Here is a 23946-nt window from a genome sequence, read left to right on the forward strand (position 1 = left end):
AAATAAGCTTTTGGATATATGGGGTGTGGGGGGAGGGGGGGGGGGGGGGGGGGGGGGGGGAGAGGAAAAACTAAAGGGCATGACGTGGGCCCGTATTTGTTGTTGGATTATATCTCCTGAGGTGTGGGGTCCACTTAGGGAACACAACCATAGAAGCTGGTCTCACCACGTGGCCACCCACCAAATGCTTCTCCTTTTCATTCTCTTAGATGTAACAGTTTCCTGATATCAACTCCAAACTTACAATCCCTGTAATCCCCTTCTCTTCTCCTCTTCTCCTCTTCTCCTCTTCTCCTCTTCTCTATATATAATCCTTTTCCACCTCTTCTTCCTTCCCATCAATGGCGGATTTCCCTCCCCACTTCCAGACCTTCATCTCCCCTCATTCAATGGACGATCCTAGTCTCCACCTCCTCCCTCCTCCCTACTCTGTTCCACCCAACCCACCTCCCAATTTCACCAACTTCTTCCCATTCTCCGGCGACCCCTTCTTCCCCCACCAACCGCCACCGCAGTTTCCACCACCAAATCCGCCCGAACCCACCTCCAGCTTCCCACTTTTTCCCTCCCAAACTGCTCCCCCACCACCACTCTCTGAATTCCACGACATCAAGAAGAGAAAATCCATGGATGTTTCAGAAAGCAGCTCTGGAATCTCAACTCCCCAACTCTCTGAAACAGGGTTCAACACAAAACAAGTACACCATTTAAACTAATTCATTTCAGCTCCTCCTCATTTGAATCCATGGCGTTAATGAAGCTTTCCTCTGTTTTCTTACAGAATTCAAGAAAAGGGAAGAGACTGAAAAGAACAGAGATAGAAGAAGAAGAGAAATCAAGAAGAGAAGTGGTTCATGTTAGAGCAAGAAGAGGGCAAGCCACTGATAGCCACAGTTTAGCTGAAAGGGTAACTCTCAAATCATTACTAATCATCTGCAAAAATACCTCTGTTCCTTTGTATATCATAATCAAAACAATTGCTATCAATCAATCAATCAATCAATCAGGTGAGAAGAGGCAAAATCAATGAACGACTAAGATGCTTGAAAGACATTGTCCCAGGATGCTACAAGGTAAGAACAAGAACCTAAGCATATTCTTGTCAAAAAAGTTCTTTTTTTTTTTTTTCTTTCAAGAATCTTGTTCTTTCTTTTTGTGGGTAATTTTAAGAAGAACAAAAGGGATTGAAACTAAATGTTTAATGGAATAACAGACCATGGGGATGGCGGTCATGTTGGATGAGATAATTAATTATGTTCAATCTCTGCAGAATCAAGTAGAGGTGAGTTCTTCAAATTATACATATAAACGAAGAACAAAAGGGATTGAAACTAAATGTTCTTTTTTTCTGTTTAATTTCAGTTCCTGTCTATGAAACTGGCTGCAGCTAGCTCTTTGTATGACTTCAACTCGGAGGTCGATGCCATATCAAAACTACAGGTAAATTACGATGGTAATTGATATCTCATCCATACATCCATACAGTGCTATGCTCGAGTCGATAATCGTTGGTACTGTCGCAGAGAGCGAAGGCACATGAAGCAAAAGAAGAACTGGAGAGATTGATGAGAGACGGATATGGAGGAATAGGTTGCTTCCACTCAAATTTGCCCCTTTGACTTTTATTTCCGGAAGTCAACATTAGAAGATCATCCATTTTTCAGCTTTTTTTTTTTCTTTTTATGATTTTATAGATAAATTTGGTTCTCCATTTATAATAGGTACTTAATAGAAAGAGCTTATTCCAATGGATAATTCTTGTACATGTACAAACAATTCGAGCGTACAAATTATTGTTTGTTTTGTTTTTTCAAAGAAACAATAATTATAAATACCCATGTCCAGGATTTGACACAGGATGATCCCGTGCGATATAATCATATTACCTATTTAACTTAAACTACTTCTAACACGACTCGTTTTAGCATGTTTTATCTTCACTCGTGCTTTTTTGGAGGTAACATGTTTAACTTTGAAACTCATACAATTAAGCCATTGAAAATAAATTTATACCTTATCAGTATAAGAAATATCGATTTTTTTAAATTTGTCTGGAGCATAATTTCGTATGTTGATAATCATTTTAATTTAGATGTGGTTGGTTTCGATTCAACGTGTGTTACATCATCTTTTAATTTTATTCACGACCCTAAAAAGTTCACTCTTTTTTCTTTTTCTTTTTTTTTTGAAAAAAAAAAAAAGGCTTTCAAAGTTTTCCTTTTATTCTTTATGTTTTAAAATCTTTCCACCAAAAAAAAAAAAGGATAATAGAGTGGTAGTGGAGTGTTTAGAAAAGAATATTAAAAATTCCTAATACAAAATAATAATAATAATAATAAATAAAATAAAATTTTGGAGTTCTAATATGATCGGATAATTTTAGAATTTCAAAATGGATTAGCACTTTCTAGAGTTTGACATAAGCTAAAGTAATAATAGTCGAGATTAAATCAGAGTTTTTGTTGATGCATGAATCTTGACGTTGGAGATTATCGATGTGATATCCGAGTTGAGTCTTAGCATCAAGATCACAAAATCTTGTACTGGTGTGGTGTTTGGCCATTTATAGTGTGATGACCAAGGATAGGATTGGCAAATTGAACTCAAACTCACCGCTATCAGATATTGTCTTCTTTAAATTTTATCTTAAACAGCTTTCTCTCAAGATTTTAAAATACATCAACTAGGGAGAGGTTTCTACACCCTTATAAGAAATATTTTATTCTCAATTGACGTGAGACCTCACACTATCCCACGTGGCTGTCTTTATTCGACTCATAACAAATTTAATATCAACATAAGTATAGTTCAACTAAATTATTAATTTTAGTGGACGTGACATTTTATTATAAATTCAAAATCAACAAATTGATTGAACATCAACTTTTGGCAAAGCATACCCTTTACACGAGGAACCATCTAACAGGTCCAGGTGTAGAGCTTCTTTTAAACCAACATTCAAAACTTTATTTAAAATCGAAATTTAGAGTAATCGTCTCTTAAATGGATAATTATGCGAATCTTAATGATAAAAATAATAATAATTCACATGAAATATATTATATAGTTAATGTATAGAGATGGTCAAAATGCATGAGTATTGTCCCACACTGATTTTGATCAAAATATTCTAAAGTCGGCCGACCTAAATGTACTTTAATAAATCTTTACTTTTCCAATGTAAACCAATATATTAATTAATTAATTAATTAAAAAAATTCATGAAGAAATCACATGACATATACTATTCTAATGTTTTAAATAATTGTACTATAGTTGCTTGTCATCCTCCCAACTTTAAATCTTTCACTTTGTCTCCCATTATTATTATTTTTAATAATTTTTATTTATTTCATATACGTGCCAATCAAATATTCAATTATGGATGAATAAGTAAGTACATATAATAGAATTTCTATAATTCCAATAATAAAATAATATTAATTTCTTACGCGATTTATAGAATAAAAAAAAATGGTTATGAAACGAGACGTTAACGTCCAGATCAGAAACAGATGGATAATTAAAATTAAAATGAGTGAAAAGGCAACAGCTAAATTTTGAAGAAAAATAATAATTAAAATTAAAAAATAAATAAAATCAGCAGTAAAAGAAATAGGTAAGGGAAATGACAAAATTCTGTTGGGTACACTCAAACAGTTGGGCAGACTGTGACAGTTCAACAAATACTCGTAATTTAAAATAGTTTTCATAATTATTTGTTGTTTATTTTCTTAGTTGTTTTTTTTTCTTTTAATTAAAATTATTTGAAAATTTTAATAAATTTTTTAAAATTTAAGAAATTAAAAACGACATCGTTATTAAACCCACTTAACATTAGGGTTTTAAAGATCCGTTGGATGTTGGCCATTCAATATTTGAATGATTGGGATTTAATTTTTTAATTTTAAAAAGATTTATAATTTAATTTTTGTGTGTTTGTGTAGGATGCAATGAATCCATGAAAATGGGAGAGAGACAGCTTTTAATGGGCCAGTGGATGCCCCAAAACCAACCAAACCCAATATCATTACATACTTCTAAAATAAATCCAATAACTAAATTTAAATATCCATTTTTTTTATATATATATAAATAAATTATTAGACGAAAATACCTTTTTTTTTTTTTAATAATAGAATTAAATCTAAAACAACAAATATTTTTAGATTAAGTTTTATTTTAATCTTACTATATATTTTAATTATCTAGGTTGCAACTTAATTTCATTTTTATTACATTTTTTAAGTTTCTCGGTTTAAATCCATGTGTTACAATTAGTTCGACTCGCGTCCCATTGTTGGTTATATTAATTGGAACATGCAAGCAAGAGAAGTGGGTCCAAATGTGGTCAAGTTTGGTGTCATTTTGTAGCCATTTTCTAAGATTTGAGGGTCAGCTTGTGTTCAATTGCTTACCTAATATTCTCTCTTTTCTTTTCAATTTCAAATATTCTAATTTTATTTTCATATTGGGCTTCAAAGATAGTTGAGATATGGGCCTTGAAAACCCAAATGGGCTTTTTCCATAGCAACGATGTGGCCGGCCCAATACGAATTGGGCCCATAACATATACGGAGAATTTGTAGCAAGGAAACAAATGTTAGATGAAAAGGGTATAATTGGAAATTTAATTGAGAAAATAGTCCCAAGTATTTTAAAAAGTCATTCCATCAAGCGGTGTAGATAGATGGATCAACTCGGAAAAGCTTTAGCCAATCAGAGATTAGACCGCTCGTTGTTCACGTTGTACGTGCCCGCATCTGAACAAAGGTTTACCCATCGATGGAGGACACTCTCCAAAGTGCTCGCGGCAATCATCAAGCTGATAATGCCATATGTGACGAAGGCTCATCTTTCGCCCTCTACAATCACACCCATCTGATTGGAATTTTAATTTCTTTTTCAATTTTATTTTCTTGATCTTCAGCAAGAATCAAGATCCCGACCCATCACAGAATATTTGACGTTCCTTGCGATATCGGCGACTGATTGAACCGACTCTTGCTGCTCTGTCAGCACGCGCCATTCCTCAGAATCCGGCGAATCGGCGCTGTGGGCCTGTAGATAAATGCTTTGGGGTTCGTGATGCGAGGTTTTGTAGCATAGGGATTACGAGAGTTACCCCTTGCGTTTGAGCGATGAGGTTCCGAAGTTCTAATCCTTGAAGCTGCTATTTGTTTGGTATGGCTGTCATCGATTAATAGAATTTGGGTTTTGGGTTTTGGGTTTTCGATGAAGTTTATACGCGGTGGGTTGTTGCCTAGCTGACTAAATTTGATACTCTGCTCGTGTGTTTAATCAATTGAAGGGTATCGCTACAGTGTTCAGGTACGATTCCTCAAGAGTGTAATTACCCTGCTTGATTTATTTTCGTTTTTGATACGAACAGAGCAGTTGTTTGGATTATTAAATTGGGGGTAATTAGCTGAAATTCAGTACATAGTTACTAGTTCTGTACGAGGTAGGAGTCTTCTGCTTGTTTAAGTGACATTGTCGGGTGAATTCATCAGGTGTTGGGCGCCCGCTATATTGCTTTGGGGAGGTGTGAGATTGGCATGGTGCTTAATTGGGTATGGGTGTCTATCAGCTCGACAATATTGCAAGATTTTGAATAAGATGGCTGTGCTCAGCAAAACCAAAAGTACGCTCGAGGGGCTTGTTAGGGACAGTTCATTTAAATGGTTGTTAGGGAAGCGAAGCTTTTTTGATGAAGAAATCGAAGAGATTGAAAAGTTTCCTTCTGCTCAGAGAAATTGGCTAAGCGAGCTCTCTCCATTTGCCAATGTGGTTGTTCGGAGATGTACTAAGTAAGTTTTTAATAGCATGTCTCGTTCTTTCAGTTGTCCTTGTAGTAAATTAGTGTTCAAGGATTTAAATAAATTGATGTTCAATCCATTACAATGTCAAATATACAGAATTCTTGGTGTTTCTGCTAGCGAACTTCAACAAAGCTTTAATACGGAGGCAATTGATTCACTAAAGCTTACCTCAAATTATGCAAGAAACTTGCTGGAGTATTGCTGTTTCAGGGCACTTGCACTATGTACGCAAAATACGGGCTATTTGGGTGATAAAAAATTTCGACGCTTAACCTTTGACATGATGATAGCTTGGGAAGCCCCAGCAAGCTCTAGCCAGCCTTTACTTGATGTAAGTTCTTGGTTTTATATGTTTTGCACGTGTCCTGATCCTTCAGATATGGATAGTTGAAATTTGAAAATGAACGTTACTAGATCATTAAGATGCTTCTTTTGATCCCATTTTGTATTTCACTTGGATCGTGTAGACTTACCAAAATTACAAATTTCCTGTGATGTTTGCATATCGATAATGCCTTTAAATCGGTCAGAGGTTTATCTCTGGTTCTACTGACTTTCCTTTTATCTGAGATGACCCACCAATATGCAGGTTACTTCACCATTTTACTTCATATTACTTTTGTCAATTCTCGTAGAATCACTTAAGTATACGATGCTCGGACTCGGACTGAATAGTTTCATTAACGGTCACGTATATTGTCCCATTTCTGCATGTTTATTTGATTGACCACAATGTCTTGCTTCCACACCCTCGGTAAAACGATGGAAGATGAAGCATATGAAGATTATGTGTCTTTGTTGTTTTAGAAATTATTGATACTAGTGTTTTCAGTATTCATCTGTAGCTGACCTTTATTACAGATTGATGAAGAGGCATCAGTTGGGGTGGAGGCTTTCTCACGAATCGCTCCAGCAGTCCCCATAATTTCAAACGTGATTGTTAGTGAAAATCTTTTCGAGGCGCTGACTTCATCAACCAGTGCTAGACTTCAGTTCTCTGTTTACGACAAGTACCTGAGCGGGCTAGAAAAGTAGGTACCTTTCCTTTCAGTACCGATGAAGGAAACTGTATACATCAAATTATCTATTTGTTTCGTACTTGCAGTCTAATATTACATGTTCATCTTGATAGAGTGATAAAAAAAATGAAAAACCTATCACAGTCAAACCTTCTTCAGTCTGAAAGATCATTAAGAGAAGAAAAGATTTTAGAAGTGGATGGAACAGTCACCACACAACCAGTTCTTGAACATGTTGGAATTTCTACCTGGCCGGGTGAGTCATGAAATGATGATTTCAGTAATTTCTTTGTTCCTCTTGGTGCATGTTTACTCATTACATCTCTATTTCACCTTTATTTTTTCATGTGTGCAGGTAGGTTGGTTCTGACAGATCATGCACTTTACTTCGAAGCTCTTCGTGTCGTATCATTTGACAAGGCAAAAAGATACGACTTATCTGATGATCTGAAGCAGGTTGTCAAACCTGAATTGACTGGACCATGGGGCACCCGGCTTTTCGATAAGGCGGTTCTATATAAATCCATTTCCTTGTAAGTAGATCATTCCTTTCTTGTTGGCAGGGCTGGGATTGATTGGGGTTAATGGTGCAAACATCTAGTATATGAACAATAAGAATACTAAGAGCTGTCAAGTTTGATTTTCACCAATTTTCTTTGTTGGGTAAATGTGTGCACTTTTTTAGATCCGAACCAGTAGTGATCGAGTTTCCTGAACTTAAAGGCCATACTCGTCGAGATTTTTGGTTGGCAATCATCCGTGAGGTTCTGTATGTTCATAGATTTATCAACAAGTTCCAGATCAAGGGAATTCAAAGGAGTGAAGCGCTTTCAAAAGCTGTTCTTGGAATTCTACGTTTACAAGCCATTCAAGATATATGTTCTACACCATCGCTTGGATGCGAGTCGCTTCTCATGTTTAATCTTTGTGATCAGCTCCCAGGTGGGGACTTAATATTGGAAACCCTTGCGAATATGTCGGAAATGAAGGAGAATGAACGGACGAACAATTCTAGTCACGAAAAGGGAATGTATTCAATCTCAGCACTCGACGTTGCTTCTCACTTGGGATTTGGAATGGGAACAGCTTTAAGCGATCCGAACGAAAATGAGCTTGTTGTGGGTGAGATTGCTGTTGGAAAAATGACTCCTTTGGAAAGAGCAGTCAAGGAATCAAGAAACAACTATGAAAAGGTGGTGATGGCTCGAGAGACGGTCGATGGAGCGAAAGTAGATGGCATTGATACGAATCTGGCAGTGATGAAGGTATTAGTCTTGCCTTGCCTATTAGAGGATTCTTGTGTAGCTATTTAATAATCTTAGCCTCTATTATCTACTTTGCTGTGTTGTGGTGCAGGAATTAATGCTGCCAGTGAGTGAACTTGGGATGTACCTTGTTTCTTTGGCACTATGGGAAGATCCTATGAAGTCTTTGGCATTCTGTTTGATCTCCAGTTACATTATCTGCAGGTAAGTATCAAGATCTAGAACTTGGGTTTTAAGCGTCTTGGTTCGGCATTACGGGGAGATCCCATGAAGTCTGGTCGCCAGTTCCATCATTATGGTTTGGAATTTGATTTATAATATAACAGATATTGTCCTCTTTGAGCTTTCCTTTTCGGGTTTTTCCTCAAGGTTTGTTAAAACGCGTTTGTCGGGGAGAGGTTTCTCCACTCTTATAAAGAATGTTTTGTTCTCCTCTCCAACCCGATGGGGGATCTCACAATCCACCTCCCTTCGGAGCCCAGCATCCTTATTGACACTCGCTCCCTTCTCTAGTTGATATGGGATCCCCAATCCACCCCTCCTTCGGGGCTTAGCGTCTTTGATGGCACACCGCCTCATGTTCACCCCCCTTCGGGGCTCAGTCTCCTCACTGGCACAACACCGAGTGTCTAGCTCTAAATACCATTTGTAACAGCCCAAGCCCACTGCTAGCAGATATTGTCCTCTCTAGGCTCTCTCAAGGTTTTTAAAACGTGTCTGCTAGGGAGAGGTTTCCACACCCTTATAAAGAATGTTTCGTTCTCCTCTCCAAGACGTGGGATCTTTGCATGTCCTTCTTTACCATTGAGCTTCAAGTTAAGTTGAAGCATTCCTATGGAAAAATGTCGATAATGAACTTGGACATTGTTTTCACAGGGACTGGCTGCCCTATGCCATCGCGCTGTTACTTGCGTTCATGGCAGTTTTCATGATGGTTACACGACTTTTCAACCAAGGAGGTACCCCCGTCGACGAAGTTAAGGTCGTTGCCCCTCCAGCAATGAATGCAATGGAGCAGCTTTTAGCCGTTCAGAACACGATTTCTCAAGTGGAACAGTTGATCCAAGACGGGAATATCGTTCTCCTCAAGCTACGCGCTCTGCTGCTCGCCATTTTCCCTCAGGTTCGAATCTGTTTCATTGGTGTCTTACCTATACCTGTATGATATGTATGTGATTTAACATCTTCCACCACCCTCGAAACGATCAGGCGACGTTGAAGTTTGCAGTATCTCTGCTAGTGATAGCCTTAACTCTAGCCTTCCTTCCCACAAAATACATACTTCTAATGGTGTTCTTGGAGGCATTTACAAGGTACTCACCCCCAAGAAAAGCAAGCACAGAGAGATGGACAAGAAGAGTAAAGGAATGGTGGTTCAGCATTCCAGCAGCTCCTGTAATCCTGGACAGGGAAAAGGAAGACAAGAAGGGGAAATGAAATGAAATTGAAATGAAATGATCCTTTGTTTGTAATTTGCATGTAGAGAAGCCGTAGTATTTGTATTTGTATTTGTATTTTTGGGTTTCATTTCACGTTGGGTTGTTAGAAGGGTAGGAGTGTAAATTCCCCGGATTGACTTTCACTTTTAATAATAATTGCAAGCGCTGTTTATCCATTTCTGGAGTTTTATATTAAAAATATTCCTTTTCTTCATCTTTTAAATTAATTTTTATTTATTTATATAATTTAACTACCTAATACCCAATCGTGGGGCCCACATTTACTCATTACTTATTATTAATTAATTATTCATTTTAGATTTTATATAATTATTATTTTGTATTTATAAATTATAAAAAGCAAGCTTAGGTTTGCTTTATTAATAATTTTAATTAACTTTCATATATATTTTTTAGCATATCCCTCGACAAAACTTGTGTAGCAAGTAAGCCCTTTTTAGGAATCTTGAATTATTTATATGCTTAGAATGAAATTAAGAAAAGCATAAAATAATTAATAAATAGAAAATATAGGTACACGTTCCTCTTTATTTTTTTAATAATTATTAGTACTTTTAAAAGGATTAATTAATTACTTCATTTGAAAACGTTTTTGAGTATTTCTTATATAACTTTATTTTTTTATGTACTAGAAATTATAAAACAAATAACTTTTAACGAGCTTCCCTACGGCTACGGTGACAGCCACACACAGACACACGCGCTTTTTCTTCGGAATTCCCCAATTCATTCTCTGCTTTCTACGGCTGACTTCCTGTTGACTCTCTCTCTCTCCTCTCTCTCTCTCTTCCCTTGCATCTGTCACGTCCAAGAATTTTGATTTCCATTATTCGTGGGCTCTAATCCCAGTCCCCATCTTTCCATTTTCTTGTTGAGTGTTGCATCAATTCTATGCGTTTTTCCTTCAGATTCCCATGCCCGAATCCGATCGTTCTCCCCACGTTTTTATGCCCTTCTGCGTTGATTCCATACTGGACCAATCGGTGAAGCTCCCCATGCCTACTTTCATGCTTCCTCTGCCCTTCCAAAATTATGGATGAAGCTCTGTTCGAGTTGTTTAGCTGGTGCACAGGAAGAGTGCAAAAATGAAGCCGTTTAGATCCAACGTTGTGGAAACCCTTCAGCTTTTGCGCCATGCTGTTATGGAGAAGCCCTTTCTTCTGTACTTGGCTCCTCTGTTTTTGCTTGCTTGGGCTTTCGAGAAATGGGTTTTTTCTTTCTCTAATTGGATCCCTCTAGTTATTGCCGTGTGGGCGACCTTACAGGTAGTTCTATTCTTGGTTTCTCTTCATAATGTTTGCAACCCATTACCTGTTTGATTTAATGCCGATTCCTTATCTGATTATCAACTGGAACTGATGAAACCTTGTACTTCTTTTTGTGTTTTCAGTATGGGAATTTTCAACGGCAACTAGTTGTAGAGGAGTTGAACAAAAAATGGAAGAAAATTGTATTGGACACCTCGGTAACATTCTTGATGGTTTTGATTGCTTGTACTGTTTTACCATCGGGATCATGGTTGTCATCAATTCTATGTCATTTTCTTCTCTCTTATCTCTCTCAAATTTTCAGCCCACTACACCACTGGAGCACTGTGAATGGTTGAATAAGCTGTTGACTGAAATTTGGCCTACATATATCAACCCAAAACTTTCCTCAAAGTTCACTTCTATTGTTGAGGTGAAACTCCTTTTCTGCTATGCTGTTTCTGAGATGAATTTAGCTGTAACTGAACTCAGTATGCTCAAAATTGCTTCCTGCAGAAACGATTAAAACACCGGAGGCCAACACTTATTGTAAGTTGTTATTGTGTTCTGTAATGTTCTTTTATAGAGTTGATTAGCCTCATGAATGTCCATATTGAGGAAGGCTGACTATATCCATGCAGGATAGAATAGAATTATCATCCTTTTCTCTAGGTTCATGTCCTCCTGGCTTGGGCCTTCGTGGGACTCAATGGTCAACATCTAGCAATCAGGTTTGTTTTCTTCGTCAACCTTTGTAATAGCACAAAGTACACCGCTAGTAGTTATTGTTCGCGTTAGCCGTTACGTATCGTCGTCAGTTTCACGGTTTTAAAACACGTCTGTTAAGGAGATGTTTCCACACCCTTATAAGGAATGTTTTGTTCTCTTCTCCAACCGATGTGAGATCTCACAATTCACCCCCCCTTGAGGGCCAGCGTCCTTGTTGGCACACCGGTAATAGATATTGTTCTCTTTGGACTTTCTCTTTTGGACTTCCCCTCAAGGTTTTTAGAACGCTTCTACTAGGGAGAGGTTTTCGCACCCTTACAAGGAATGCTTTGTTCCTTTCTCCGACCAATGTGGGATCTCACGACCTTAGCTAGAATATATTATCTTCTAAGAAACCTATTTGGTGAACATTCATTTCCTACTATAGACCAAATGTTCAGACCCGTTTCTTCTTCTCCCTTCGCTCTCATCATCTATCAAATTGGAAACTTCCCAATGTTTAATGTATATGCTTTAATTACAACACTTGATGTTTGGCCACTTGCTTGTTCATATGCATAAATGGAAGCACATGCTGCCTTAACAATAGAGTTAGTTTTGTTGTCCTGCAAACAGTCAACCAATGCCTCAACAGCTAGGCACTTATTATTCTTTGTGTACGCTTTTTCAGAGAATCATGCGTTTGGGTTTTGATTGGGACACAAATGAAATGAGTATCATGTTGCAAGCCAAGTTGGCCATGCCATTTACTGGAACTGCACGGATTGTTATCAACAGCATTCACATAAAGGGTGATGTAAGTGAAGTAGCTACCTAATCCCTCTTTCCTTCAATTGTCTTATACCCCTTAAAATGTATCTGCTTGACTTGTATACAATCTCTGTTAAGTATTGAGCAATTTCAAAGGGTTTGTTGGTTACCTGGCCTTCTTGACGCAGCTTCTCTTTAGGCCAATCTTGGATGGGAGAGCCATTTTGTATTCATTTGTTTGCACTCCAGAAGTGAGAATAGGAGTAGCTTTCGGAAGCGGCGGTAGCCAGTCGTTACCTGCAACAGAGCTTCCTGGTGTCTCTTCTTGGCTGGTAAAATATTTCAATTCTCATTCCCTTCCTGAAACCAAAAAATCTTTTCATTGGGAAATGCATTTATTTGGTCATGCCACGTTGATCTGCTCCGTTCTTTTGCAGGTTAAACTTCTAACAGATATCATAGTAAAGACAATGGTTGAACCTCGACGCCGCTGTCTCTCATTGCCAGCAGTTGACCTGGGTAAAAAGGCTGTCAGTGGTACATTATATGTGACAGTCATCTCAGCCAGTAAGCTTTCCAGGAATTACTCAAGAGGCAACTCTTCCAGAAATCCTCTGAGTACTTATATGAATAGTCCCCCAGAAGAAAACTTAACTGATAAGGAAGAACTGCAGACATTTGTCGAGGTGGAATTTCATGAGCTAAGTAGGAAAACTACTCTAAGATCAGGCTCCAACCCTGTATGGAATTCAACGTTCAATATGATTTTGCATGAAGATACAGGAACTCTTCGGTTCAATCTTTATGAATCTAACCCAAGCCTTGTCAAGTATGATTATCTAGCCAGTTGTGAAGTAAAGGTACTCTCCTGAAACCATTACTCATAAGATATGAACAATCTGTTAGGAATCACAACTCTCCACAATGGTATGATATTGTCCACTTTGAGCATAAACTCTCACGGGTTTGCTTTTGGTTTTCCCACAAGTCTCGTACTAATGAAAATGTATTCCTTATTTATAAACCCATGATCATTTCATAAATTAGCAAATGTGGGACTCCCTCCCAACGATCCTCAACACAATCTTAGTATCAGCTAATCATATTCTTTGACTTGTTGAGCAGATGAAGTATGCCGCTGATGATTCCACAACATTTTGGGCAATAGGATCTGACTCTGAAGTGATAGCAAAGCATGCTGAGTTTTGTGGAAAAGAGGTTGAAATGGTTGTCCCGTTTGAAGGCGTTGGTTGTGGGGAGGTATGATGTTGGTGCCTGAAAATTCGATCATTATCTTACTACAGTCATGTCCATCTCAAACTTTGTTAACCTATTTTGCAGTTAACAGTGAAGCTTGTTACTAAAGAATGGCAATTTTCTGATGGTTCACATAGCTCGCTTAATCTTCATGTTAGACCTGAACAGCCGGTTGATGGGTCCTCAAGCTTTCCTTCAAGAACTGGAAGGAAAATTGCCATTACCATTGTAGAAGGAAAAGATCTTAGTTTGAAGGATAAATCTGCTAAGAGTGAGTCATATGTAAAACTGGAATATGGGAAGGTAAATCTTTATACCCTTTTTCTATTGAAGTTTTGGAACAGGAAGCTTAGATCAATAACATAAGCTTTATAGTTGAAAACTTACTCAGCAGACTTCGTTTCAGGCTCTCCAGAAAACAAAAACTGCTGTTTCTGTAAATCCTAATTGGAATCAAAAGTTCGAGTTTGATGAGATTGGAGGTGGTGAATACCTCAAGATAAAATGCTTTGGCGTAGATATATTTGGGGATGAAAACATAGGTACTGCCCGAGTGAATTTGGAAGGACTTCTTGAAGGAACAGTCAGGGACGTATGGGTACCCCTCGAGAAAGTAAATTCTGGAGAACTGAGGCTTCTGATAGAAGCACTCAAGGCAGATGACTATGAAGGATCAAGGGTATGGTTTAGTACAACAAATCATGATGTTTCTGTATTCTCGTTGAAAATATATTGTCCTCTTTTGACTTTCCCTTTCGGGCTTCCCCTCAAGGTTTTTAAAACGCATTTGCTAGGGAGAGGTTTCTACACCTTTATAAATAATGTTTCGTTCCTCTCTCCAACTGATGTGGGATCTTACAATCCACTTTCCTTCGGGGTCCAACATCTCCAACCGATGTGGGATCTCACAATTCATCCCCCTTTGAGACGTGAGATCTCACAATCCACCCCCTTTCAAGGTCCAGTGTCCTCGCTAGCATACTGCTTGGTGTCCACCCTCTTCGGAGCCCAACGTCCTCACTGGCATAGTGCCCAGTATCCACTCCCTTTCTGGAACCCATCATCCTCACTGGCACACTTGCTGGTGTCCACCCCCTTCGGAGTTCAGTGTCTTCACTGGCACATCGCCTGGAACTTGGCTCTGATACTATATATAACAGCCCAAGCTCACCTCTAGTAGAAATTGTCCTTTTTGGGCTTTCTCTTTTGGGCTTCCCCTCAAGGTTTTTAAAACGCATCTGCTAGGGAGAGGTTCCCACACCCTTATAAAGAATGTTTCGCTCCGTCTCCAACCGATGTGAGATCTCACACTCCACCCCCTGTGGGATCTCATAGTTTCTTATGGAGTAGAATGTCCATGAAAGCTGGTACCTGCATATGCTAATATTGACTTAATTTGTAAGCCTATTTGGGGATATTTTTCTGCCTTCAGGGTTCAAACACAGGCTCAACTAATGGTTGGATCGAACTTGTTATCATAGAAGCTAAAGATTTGGTTGCTGCTGATATTGGAGGAACAAGCGACCCTTATGTGAGAGTGCATTATGGAGACATGAAGAAACGAACAAAGGTCCTCGAACTAAATATACTATTTGCAACTGTTATGAACTCTTCTGACTATAATGATGATATGTGTAGCAGGTTATGTTCAAAACTTTAAATCCTCACTGGAACCAGACGTTAGAGTTCCCTGATAATGGGAGCCCTTTAGTGCTGTATGTTAAGGATCATAATGCTTTACTACCCACATCAAGCATTGGAGACTGTGTTGTTGAGTATCAAAGATTGCCTCCAAACCAAATGGCTGACAAATGGATACCTCTTCAAGGGGTGACAAGAGGAGAGATCCACATCCAAATCACAAGAAAAGTTCCTGATCCTCAGAAACAGAAAAGGCTTAGTTTAGATTCTGAATCATCTGCTGTTACCAAGGCACATCAAATTTCAAGTCAGGTGATATATTTTACTGTTCTTCCCATCTTTATGTTCAAGCTCAAACTTCATGATTCATGCCTGAAATGCACCATTTTAAACAGATGAAGCAAACAATCAGCAAGTTTCGCAGTTTGTTCGAGGAGGCTAATCTCGACGGTGTTTCGGCGACGTTGAGTGAACTAGAAAGCCTGGAGGAAGTGCAGCAGGAGTATATACTACAGCTTGAAACTGAACAAACGCTTCTCATAAATAAGATTAAGGAGCTTGGTCAGGAGATTCTTAATACTCCTTCAATTAGTCGGAGATCTTCTGGAAATTGAAGCATTCTTGAGTTATGATTATCCATAGAGACCAGTTCAGATAGGTACCTAGTTTTGTAAGATTGATTGGTTCATAGTTGATGCCTGCCTTTGTATGATTATCCATAAACTTATGGTTACTTATTTGCTTTTAGCCTATAAAATTGCTTTCTTTAGGCACGTTTTCTAAAACATTCCCGTAACAATTCAAGTCCACCGTTAACAGATATTGTCCTCTTTTGGATTTCTTTCTCGAATTTCCTTTAAAAATTTTAAAACGCATGGGCTAGAGAGAGGTTTTCATACCCTTATAAGGAATCTTTTGTTCTCTTCCTTACTCAATGTAGGATCTCACGATCTCTCAAACGTGATCTAAGGCTTGAGCATACTACAACATTGTTCGCGAATTTTGAATTCACACGTCTGACTTGTTCATTACTTTAGAATAAATGTTGCATAATCATTGTCCCGTTGCTGTAAGAGTATGATTGTGAATAATTTCAAATTTGATTCGTTTTAACAAAAATCAAACGGACTTACATTTAGTTTTTGAATTAAAAATCCAAAATCTTATCCATCTTCTTCTCTCCGCTGAAGCTTCTCTTCCTCCACTCTGCAACCCTCAAGCTTGGTTTCCTCTTCTTTCTGCTTCTTTGGTTGCATCCAATGGCTAACGAAATCAAAGAAATAAAGCATTCCAGACTCAGTTGTTGATTAAGCTTACAGATATGGCCTTTGCAACTACCAGACTATCGGAGCTGCCATTGAAGAACTCGCTTCCACTCTTCTCCCACTCGCGTACTCTTCTTTCAACCCCCAATTTGTCTTTGCAGATTCTAAAGACATTCTCTTCTCTCAGAACCCCTAAAACCACTGAGCACAGCGGCAAGAGAATCCCTAAAACTTCCCACAATTCTGGACCCTCTTCTTCTTGGATCTCCAAATGGCCTCCTGGGAGCTCTCGTAATGATCGTAAAGTCGAGAAGAATTTGGCCGAAACAACCCGAGATGATCGAACTGATCGAGCGGAGAATCAGACGCAATTCTTCGATAAGAACGGAGGGGAGAGTGCAGTTGATCGAATTGTGCTTCGCTTACGAAATTTAGGGTTAGAGGAGGATAACGAATTGGATTCTCTCGAGCCAATGCCCGTGATGGGGGAGGAAAGATTTGGGGATTTACTTCAACGTGAATGGATTCGACCGGATACCATATTGGATGAAATGGTTCTACCATGGGAGAGAGAGGAGGAAAGGGCTGAAGAGGAGGGCGGTGGAAGAGGGTTGAAAAGGAGAAAGATGAAACCTCCGACATTAGCTGAATTGACAATCGAAGATGAGGAGCTGAGGCGACTGAGGGGAATGGGGATGTTCATCAGAGAACGGATTAACATACCGAAAGCGGGGATTACACAGCCAGTGCTAGAGAAGATTCATGGGAAATGGAGGAAGGAGGAACTTGTAAGGCTTAAGTTTCACGAGGAGCTTGCACACGACATGAAGACAGCGCACCAAATTGTAGAGGTTTGTTCTTGATTAGCTTTTTTAAATAAAGTTCCTGATTGGCACTCCATTATTAGTATACTATGTGTTTGCTAAATACTTGAATGATCTGATGACCAGCGAAGAACTGGAGGATTGGTTCTGTGGAGGTCTGGAAGTGTTATGGTAGTTTACCGCGGTAGTAACTATGAAGCGCCATCAAAAACTAAGCCCCTTGCAAGGGAGGGGGAAGGGATATCCATCCCAGATGCTTCTTCTGCTGCCATTTCAACAATGAGTGGCAGTGTTGCGGCTTCAGCTCCAGAGACGGCCAAGATGTCAGAGGAAGAGGTTGAATACAACCAACTCCTAGATGGTTTAGGTCCTCGTTTTGTTGAATGGTGGGGCACAGGAGTGCTTCCTATTGATGCTGATCAGCTTCCTCCGAGTATTCCCGGTTACAAAACTCCTCTCAGGCTTCTCCCAACTGGAATGCGGTCGGGACTTACCAATGCAGAGATGACTGAGATGAGGAAGCTTACGAAATCCTTGCCTTGTCATTTTGCTCTTGGTATTTCCTAATGCCCTTTAATTTTGCTGCATGATTCTGTTATGAACATACTATTTCCAAATCTGTATATGCAGGGAGAAACAGGAACCATCAGGGCCTGGCTGTTGCTATACTTAAGCTTTGGGAAAAGAGCCTAGTGGCTAAAATTGCTGTTAAAAGAGGTATACAGAATACCAATAATAAACTCATGGCTGAGGAGATAAGGGTGCGTTTCATATTTCTGTAATGAATGCGGTTTCTTTTTAAGCAGAAGTTTAGAACCAAACTGCCATGTTATTTGTTGCTTGTACTAATATCATTTTCACATGGCTGCAGAATTTAACAGGAGGCATGTTACTATTGAGGAACAAGTATTTTATCGTCGTATATCGTGGGAAGGATTTTCTCCCAACAAGTGTAGCTGCAGCGTTGGCGGAACGGCAGGAATTAACAAAACAGATTCAAGACTTGGAAGAGAAAGCTCGAAGTAAAGTCGTTGAGGCTACTTCATCAAGCGATGATGGACAGGCACCTGCAGGTACCTTGGCTGAATTTTATGAGGCTCAGTCCAGGTGGGGAAGGGAAATATCTGCTGAAGAGCGTCAAAAAATGATTGAAGAAAGCTCGAGAGCGAAAACTGCAAAACTTGTGAGACGAATTGAACATAAGCTAGGTGTTGTAAGTATTATCTTCTTTTATTTGGTCCGAGAATGTTTGATTGCTGATATTGATCTTCTCATAGAATACTCAACTTCGATCTTTTAATAACTTGATGGTTAGGCCCAAGCTAAGAAACTTAGAGCAGAAAGATTGCTATCTAGAATTGAAGCGTCCATGGTTCTTTCTGGCCCTGATGATGATCAGGAAACAATAACAGATGAGGAACGGGTCATGTTTCGAAAAGTTGGGTTACGAATGACAGCATATCTACCCATAGGTGAGTGAAATTAATTTGAAAATGTAGTTAAATTTCTATATTCTTTCTTACACAATAATCATGATTTTCCAGGCATTCGTGGTGTCTTTGATGGTGTGGTTGAAAACATGCATTTACACTGGAAGCATAGGGAGCTCGTTAAGTTAATTAGCAAGCAAAAGACACTTGCTTTTGTGGAAGAAACAGCAAGATTGTTAGAGTATGAGAGTGGTGGGATACTAGTTTCGATCGATCGAGTTCCAAAAGGATATACCCTTATTTACTATCGAGGAAAGAATTATCGTCGACCCATTGCCTTGAGGCCAAGAAACTTGCTTACGAAGGCAAAAGCATTGAAGCGTTCGGTTGCCATGCAGCGTCACGAGGTTTCATTTTTCTCCATTTTTTTTTTGGTGTTAATCATCTACTGTTCTTGATCCCTGATGTCCACCTTGAATCATCTATCTGGAACTTTGTAGGCTCTCAGTCAGCATATATCTGAACTCGAGAAAAACATAGAGGAAATGAAGAAAGAAATTGTAAGTTGAAACTTCTCAAATTCTGCATAACATTTTCTTCCATGTTACATAGGATAGAAACTATGGAGCGTCTCGTATGAGTTCTCTGCATATGTGGGATTGTCGGGTTCGAGTGGGAAGGGGTGGCCTTAGCTCCCCTATAACGGCCCAAACCCACCGCTAGCAGATATTGTCTTCTTTGGGCTTTCCCTTTCGGGCTTCCCCTCAAGGCTTTAAAACGCATCCGCTAAGGAAAGGTTTTCACATGCTTGTAAAGGGTGTTTCGTTCTCTTTCCCAACCAATGTGGGATATCACATCCCTATACCAACCCCACCACAGAAAATGGATATTGTCACGGATCGCCCGATTCTTTGTTTGAGATAATTGTTAATTGGCAATCATAGGGTGTCACTGAAGATTCAGATGATGAGAATAACTGGCCGTCTCAGGATGGACTTGTCTCAGAATCTTTCCAAGTGAGTTTCTGACTGCTATTTCCTCTGTTCCCTGTATAAAAATTGAATAGAAGCTTGAAGTCAAAATATGTGTTATGATCTGTAGGACGAGGAAGCATCTTTGTCTGCGATTTCAGACGATGACAGTGATGAAGATAGCAATGATGAAGACAGTGAGTTCGAAGAGGATAAAGATTTTGATTTTTCCGACTCGGAAAGCACCGATGATCCTCTGAACTAGGTTGGGAGAGTATATCCAAGTTGTGAACAGATGGAGTGTTCTTATTGCAATTGCATATTTCAGGTACCTTATTCTTTCCCTTAAAGCATGTTGTTTCGTAGCTTAAGATATTACATTAGGTGCTACCCAACTCACGTACCGCTTTAATGAGTGAACAGCCCTGGTTATATGATTCTGGTAACGGGTTCTCCAAGTAACTGTGAGAATACTACTAAATATTTAGATCCATCGTTATCTTTTATAGTACTGTTCAGTCTAGGATTCTTCACAAATCAGAAATGACCTGTCTTTCTTCTACCCTTGCCATGAAAGAGTTAAACTAAGTCCAATCCATAACTCTGTTGAACCTCCTCACTTCGGGCCGTACCAGGTTGAACGATGTGGAAAACGTACCACCAACCCCAGACCCGATACCTGCCGAAGTCGACCGTGCCATTTTCCAATGAAAGCTGGTTTCAAAACTGTGCCTGCTGGGTAACTTATAAGAAGCACTCAGTCATTTGCTTCAAGTTCAAGCCAAAATGGGTGTGATCTATTTTTCCCTGTGAATCACTCATTTTCTCGTTAGAACAGGAACAATGGAGCAACGGATTCCTCAAGGCTTCATTGTTTCCTTCTCTCTTCTGCAGCTGAAGTGAAGTGCAAGATTCATGTATCAATTCAGCCAATGATCCAAATTTTTTCTTCCAAGTTCTAACCATTATCTGGTTCTGTGCCACTTCCAAATGGCTCCTTTTGATAAATTATTGTGTATCTGTTATTCCTTGCTTGTAAAGAAGGTCAATATAGGAGGCCCCCTTAATGTTCTTTTAACAGGATCATGAAGTGGGACCCTTACACAATTGAAAGCTTCTTTGTTTGACTTGTTTGTTCTTAATTATTGAGAACTAAAATTATTTCATCTTTTTAAATTCGCACAATTTTGTACTGTAGATTTTAGTTTGAATGAAATGATCCTACATGGTACGAACATAGCGTGTTAGTTTGAAATGATAGAAGAATAATCATCTTTGTAATAGGATATCGTGTCGGCATTTGATTTAGCTCCTAATAACACAAAGTAAAAGAACATTGATGGTAACATTTTAGACTATATGGGACAGTACGCACGTGCAAGTGAAGTTAATGTGGCAGGAAATCTAAAGTCAAACAATTAGGTTTTCTTTTGAACCACACGTTATTTTGACTCTAAGAAACTTCATATTTGTAGGGTTTATAAGTCAACTCTTTATGTATCGGGATACTATATTTGCTTGGTAAACGGTAAGTTTAGAGACACTAAGTTTCAGCAACAATATACTATTAGTATCTTGTCCGTTTTGATCTGTTAGTATCGTCGTCAGCCTCATGATTTTAAAATACGTCTACTAAGAAGAGGATTTTACACTCTTATAAAAAAATGTTTCGTTCTCCCCTCCAACCGATGTAAGATCTGATTTGAAACAAAAACATAGGAACATTTGAACTGAATATGGGTCTACTAATCCCTAAAACTTACCTTATTGAAACTGACATATTAGAAAGTTTAAGAAAGGGTTATCTCTGTCACCATAGGGAGTCCAAGTTAAATGGTTGCTCCTGCTGTTGCTGCTGCGTTGAAGAGTCAAAGACTTTTGAAGAGGAAGAAGGTTGGAAGCAGCTCAAATGGTGAGTTCCAAATTGAGCATCAACGCCCCTTTGATGGAAGGCTGTAAGTTGCAATGCCTTGAGAAGAAGAGAATTCATGGAAAGATTGGAATTAAGTGGGCTTGATGAAGGTGAAGGAAGAGCACTGATAGAAGCTGTTTCATTTGCTGGTGCACCCCAATTCATGTTCATCTTCATCTTCATATCAACCATGTTATTGTTTTCATATGTTTGAGCTGAAATGTTGCTGAAATTACTCAAATTTGATACCTCAATCTCTCCAAATTCATTCATAATTGAGTTTGTCTCACGACATGATGACAACTGCTGTGGCTTCTTTCCTGTGTTTTGCTTCTCAAACACCCTGCAAACTACCCATTCTTCCTGAAAAAGAGTAAAAAAAAAAGCTAACTCCGAGTACTAAATGGATGCAAGATATTTGTGTAACGACCCAGACCCATTGCTAGTAGATATTGTCCTCTCTGGACTTTCTCTTTTGAGCTTCCCCTCAAGACTTTAAAACGCGTCTTAAGGGAAGGTTTCCTATCGTCCGGTGTCTGACTCTGATACCATTTGAAACGACCAGGCCCACCACTAGCAGATATTGTCCTTTTTAGGCTTTTCCTTTCGAGTTTTCTCTCAAGGATTTAAAACGCATTTACTAGGGAAAGGTTTCCACACTCTTATAAAAATGTTTTGTTTTCCTCCCAACCAACGTGGGACATCACAATTTATCTATAATAAAAAGTCAAATATAGTATCATAATGGAAGACTAAATATCATATAAGATATCTGCTTATATTATTAACGAGTCAAATATTCACAGAAACAACTTACCTTCGAGCGTTTGAAAAAATGGTTGTTTAGTGAGCGGTATTCATGCATGACCCAGTTACTTTTCACACCTCTCGGAGCTCTTCCCTTATAAAACACAAGAGTTTTCTTCAATCCCACCAAAACACCATCACCAAAGATCTCCTTATCTTTTCCCGTCGTCTTCCAATAACCCGCTTCAGTCGCTCGATTGGTCCGAAGCCCAGTCGGGTACTTCCGATCTCTCAAGCTAAAAAAGTACCACTCCTTCTCTCCCATCGAAGCTTTAGCTGATGAGTTACAGTAAAACAATCGAATTATATCGACACCTTAACGAACATAAACCTGAAAAAACATGAGATTACCAGGGAGATCCCAAGGCTCATTGTTGTTGAGATCCACAACCCCAATTGGTTTGGAAGTGAAAGAAGAATCAGAAAGCTTGTGAGTGAGATAATAAGAAATGAGTTCTTCATCAGTAGGATGGAACCTGAAGCCAGGTGGCAGATTTTCCTCCTCCATTCATCAACTCCTAAGATCAGCTATTATTGTGAAGAACAACAAGTAGATATATATATATATATATATATATAATATAATTGGATTCTTTTTATCTTCTTTATTACAGCTAACACGTTGACAAAGATGTGCATGGAAATATGGGGTTTTCTACCGTTTACAAAATTACCATAATGCCATTGCTTTGCTTGAAAAAATAATCATTTTTTTTTAATTTCCTTATTAGATGTTTAAAGTAATTAAATTAGTGACAAATTAATATAAAGATGACGAGGGTTTTTAAAGAAAAAATAAATGAAATAATGTATCGTGAGATCCTACTTTGGTTAGAGAAAGAAAGGATGCATTCATTATAAGAGTGTGAAAACCTCTCTATAACAGACATATGTTATCCACTAAATTTGGACTAATAGACAAAATCGACTAGCGGTGAACTTGAATTGTTACAGACGATCTAAGTTTCGACTCCATTCAAGGGAGTTAGATGGTAATTGTTTAGAGTGGGAAGAAATGGTTTGTAATTAAAAAGTTACATTACATTTAATTTATAATTAAAGAATTTAATATTGTTAGAACATTCTATATATAAAGTAGTTTGAAACGGTAAAAACATAAGATTTTGCAGTTAATTAGTGAATAAATATATATATTAAGGTTATTATTTTAGTAAGAGTGGTTAAAAGGGTGACCAAACCACAGGACTACGTATAAAATAAAAATAAAAATAATATTAAAATCCAATTTCCTAACTACAATTTTGATTAAATTTTAAATACACTACGTAATTAAAATCTCTTAGGCTTCTAGAAACTCACCCACATGCTTATTTATACTTTATTCTAATTTCTTATAATTCACAAATTTAGCTAAATACAAGGTAACAATAATTTTATGTTTTTTTTATTTATTTATTAATTTGAGAGCAATTCCAATAAAATATAAATAAAATAAACTTCTAACCTTTTTTTAAATTTCAATCCTAATATAAATATAAATACTTTTTTTGAAATAAAATATTTTATTAAACATCAACTTTAAACCA

The 23946-nt window shown here is 38.2% G+C and overlaps 5 protein-coding genes across 10 annotated transcripts; 4 read left to right on the plus strand and 1 right to left on the minus strand.

The window, feature by feature from the left end:
* The first annotated feature begins 40 nt into the window (after window positions 1-40).
* On the plus strand, window positions 41-1755 carry LOC111429752 (transcription factor BEE 3-like). The gene is made up of 6 exons (XM_023065736.1): window positions 41-698; window positions 782-907; window positions 1008-1073; window positions 1214-1282; window positions 1363-1440; window positions 1524-1755. The coding sequence occupies exons 1-6, from the start codon at window positions 342-344 to the stop codon at window positions 1617-1619; spliced, it is 792 nt and encodes a 263-aa protein (XP_022921504.1). The 5' UTR covers window positions 41-341; the 3' UTR covers window positions 1620-1755.
* A 3053-nt stretch (window positions 1756-4808) lies between these two features.
* On the plus strand, window positions 4809-9721 carry LOC111429749. 3 transcript variants are annotated; one of them, XM_023065732.1, is made up of 10 exons: window positions 4809-5146; window positions 5514-5810; window positions 5919-6153; window positions 6684-6853; window positions 6955-7097; window positions 7197-7374; window positions 7527-8106; window positions 8198-8310; window positions 8983-9229; window positions 9316-9721. In XM_023065732.1, the coding sequence occupies exons 1-10, from the start codon at window positions 5142-5144 to the stop codon at window positions 9541-9543; spliced, it is 2196 nt and encodes a 731-aa protein (XP_022921500.1). In that variant the 5' UTR covers window positions 4809-5141; the 3' UTR covers window positions 9544-9721. The 3 variants fall into 3 exon arrangements, with proteins under 3 accessions (XP_022921500.1, XP_022921501.1, XP_022921502.1); XM_023065733.1 differs by having other exon boundaries at window positions 4810-5331; window positions 9316-9543; XM_023065734.1 differs by having other exon boundaries at window positions 4810-5184; window positions 9316-9543.
* Window positions 9722-10372: 651 nt separating this feature from the next.
* LOC111429811 (synaptotagmin-5-like) lies at window positions 10373-15994 on the plus strand. 2 transcript variants are annotated; one of them, XM_023065826.1, is made up of 14 exons: window positions 10373-10831; window positions 10957-11031; window positions 11139-11246; window positions 11330-11362; window positions 11455-11544; window positions 12213-12338; window positions 12481-12624; window positions 12730-13152; window positions 13418-13552; window positions 13634-13852; window positions 13956-14228; window positions 14982-15119; window positions 15188-15502; window positions 15586-15994. In XM_023065826.1, exons 1-14 carry the CDS (start codon window positions 10652-10654, stop codon window positions 15802-15804), a joined length of 2478 nt encoding a protein of 825 aa, XP_022921594.1. In that variant the 5' UTR covers window positions 10373-10651; the 3' UTR covers window positions 15805-15994. The 2 variants fall into 2 exon arrangements, with proteins under 2 accessions (XP_022921594.1, XP_022921595.1); XM_023065827.1 differs by having other exon boundaries at window positions 10374-10831; window positions 15191-15502; window positions 15586-15993.
* A 359-nt stretch (window positions 15995-16353) lies between these two features.
* On the plus strand, window positions 16354-20807 carry LOC111429812 (CRM-domain containing factor CFM3, chloroplastic/mitochondrial-like). Of its 3 annotated transcripts, none has more exons than XR_002708228.1 (10): window positions 16354-17306; window positions 17406-17835; window positions 17910-18040; window positions 18151-18492; window positions 18595-18751; window positions 18824-19116; window positions 19210-19269; window positions 19654-19725; window positions 19811-20008; window positions 20258-20807. XR_002708228.1 is itself a non-coding variant. In XM_023065828.1 (9 exons), exons 1-9 carry the CDS (start codon window positions 16512-16514, stop codon window positions 19943-19945), a joined length of 2415 nt encoding a protein of 804 aa, XP_022921596.1. In that variant the 5' UTR covers window positions 16354-16511; the 3' UTR covers window positions 19946-20169. The 3 variants fall into 3 exon arrangements, 1 of the variants encoding a protein (XP_022921596.1); XR_002708227.1 differs by having other exon boundaries at window positions 20316-20807; XM_023065828.1 differs by lacking the exon at window positions 20258-20807 and having other exon boundaries at window positions 19811-20169.
* A 617-nt stretch (window positions 20808-21424) lies between these two features.
* Window positions 21425-22907, minus strand: LOC111429671 (NAC domain-containing protein 100-like). Its single transcript, XM_023065615.1, has 3 exons — window positions 22751-22907; window positions 22410-22675; window positions 21425-21955 (listed from the first exon to the last, which is right to left on the minus strand). The coding sequence occupies exons 1-3, from the start codon at window positions 22905-22907 to the stop codon at window positions 21491-21493; spliced, it is 888 nt and encodes a 295-aa protein (XP_022921383.1). The 3' UTR covers window positions 21425-21490.
* Between the last annotated feature and the right edge of the window lie 1039 nt (window positions 22908-23946).

Source organism: Cucurbita moschata, unplaced genomic scaffold, assembly GCF_002738365.1.
Source record: "Cucurbita moschata cultivar Rifu unplaced genomic scaffold, Cmos_1.0 Cmo_Scf00032, whole genome shotgun sequence".
NCBI classification, from domain to species: domain Eukaryota; kingdom Viridiplantae; phylum Streptophyta; class Magnoliopsida; order Cucurbitales; family Cucurbitaceae; genus Cucurbita; species Cucurbita moschata.

Coding starts and splice junctions, on each gene's coding strand:
- LOC111429811 (XM_023065826.1), top strand. CDS start 10,652: ATGAAGCCGTTTAGATCCAACGTTGTGGAAACCCTTCAGCTTTTGCGC. Junction 11,032..11,138: donor AAATTGTATTGGACACCTCG/GTAACATTCTTG, acceptor TCAAATTTTCAG/CCCACTACACCACTGGAGCA. Junction 15,503..15,585: donor CACATCAAATTTCAAGTCAG/GTGATATATTTT, acceptor CATTTTAAACAG/ATGAAGCAAACAATCAGCAA.
- LOC111429812 (XM_023065828.1), top strand. CDS start 16,512: ATGGCCTTTGCAACTACCAGACTATCGGAGCTGCCATTGAAGAACTCG. Junction 17,307..17,405: donor CAGCGCACCAAATTGTAGAG/GTTTGTTCTTGA, acceptor TCTGATGACCAG/CGAAGAACTGGAGGATTGGT. Junction 19,726..19,810: donor TTGTCTCAGAATCTTTCCAA/GTGAGTTTCTGA, acceptor TATGATCTGTAG/GACGAGGAAGCATCTTTGTC.
- LOC111429752 (XM_023065736.1), top strand. CDS start 342: ATGGCGGATTTCCCTCCCCACTTCCAGACCTTCATCTCCCCTCATTCA. Junction 1,074..1,213: donor TTGTCCCAGGATGCTACAAG/GTAAGAACAAGA, acceptor ATGGAATAACAG/ACCATGGGGATGGCGGTCAT. Junction 1,283..1,362: donor CTCTGCAGAATCAAGTAGAG/GTGAGTTCTTCA, acceptor GTTTAATTTCAG/TTCCTGTCTATGAAACTGGC.
- LOC111429671 (XM_023065615.1), bottom strand. CDS start 22,907: ATGGAGGAGGAAAATCTGCCACCTGGCTTCAGGTTCCATCCTACTGAT. Junction 22,676..22,750: donor TGAGCCTTGGGATCTCCCTG/GTAATCTCATGT, acceptor GTAACTCATCAG/CTAAAGCTTCGATGGGAGAG. Junction 21,956..22,409: donor ATTTTTTCAAACGCTCGAAG/GTAAGTTGTTTC, acceptor ACTCTTTTTCAG/GAAGAATGGGTAGTTTGCAG.
- LOC111429749 (XM_023065732.1), top strand. Junction 5,811..5,918: donor GTTGTTCGGAGATGTACTAA/GTAAGTTTTTAA, acceptor TCAAATATACAG/AATTCTTGGTGTTTCTGCTA. Junction 7,098..7,196: donor TGGAATTTCTACCTGGCCGG/GTGAGTCATGAA, acceptor TCATGTGTGCAG/GTAGGTTGGTTCTGACAGAT.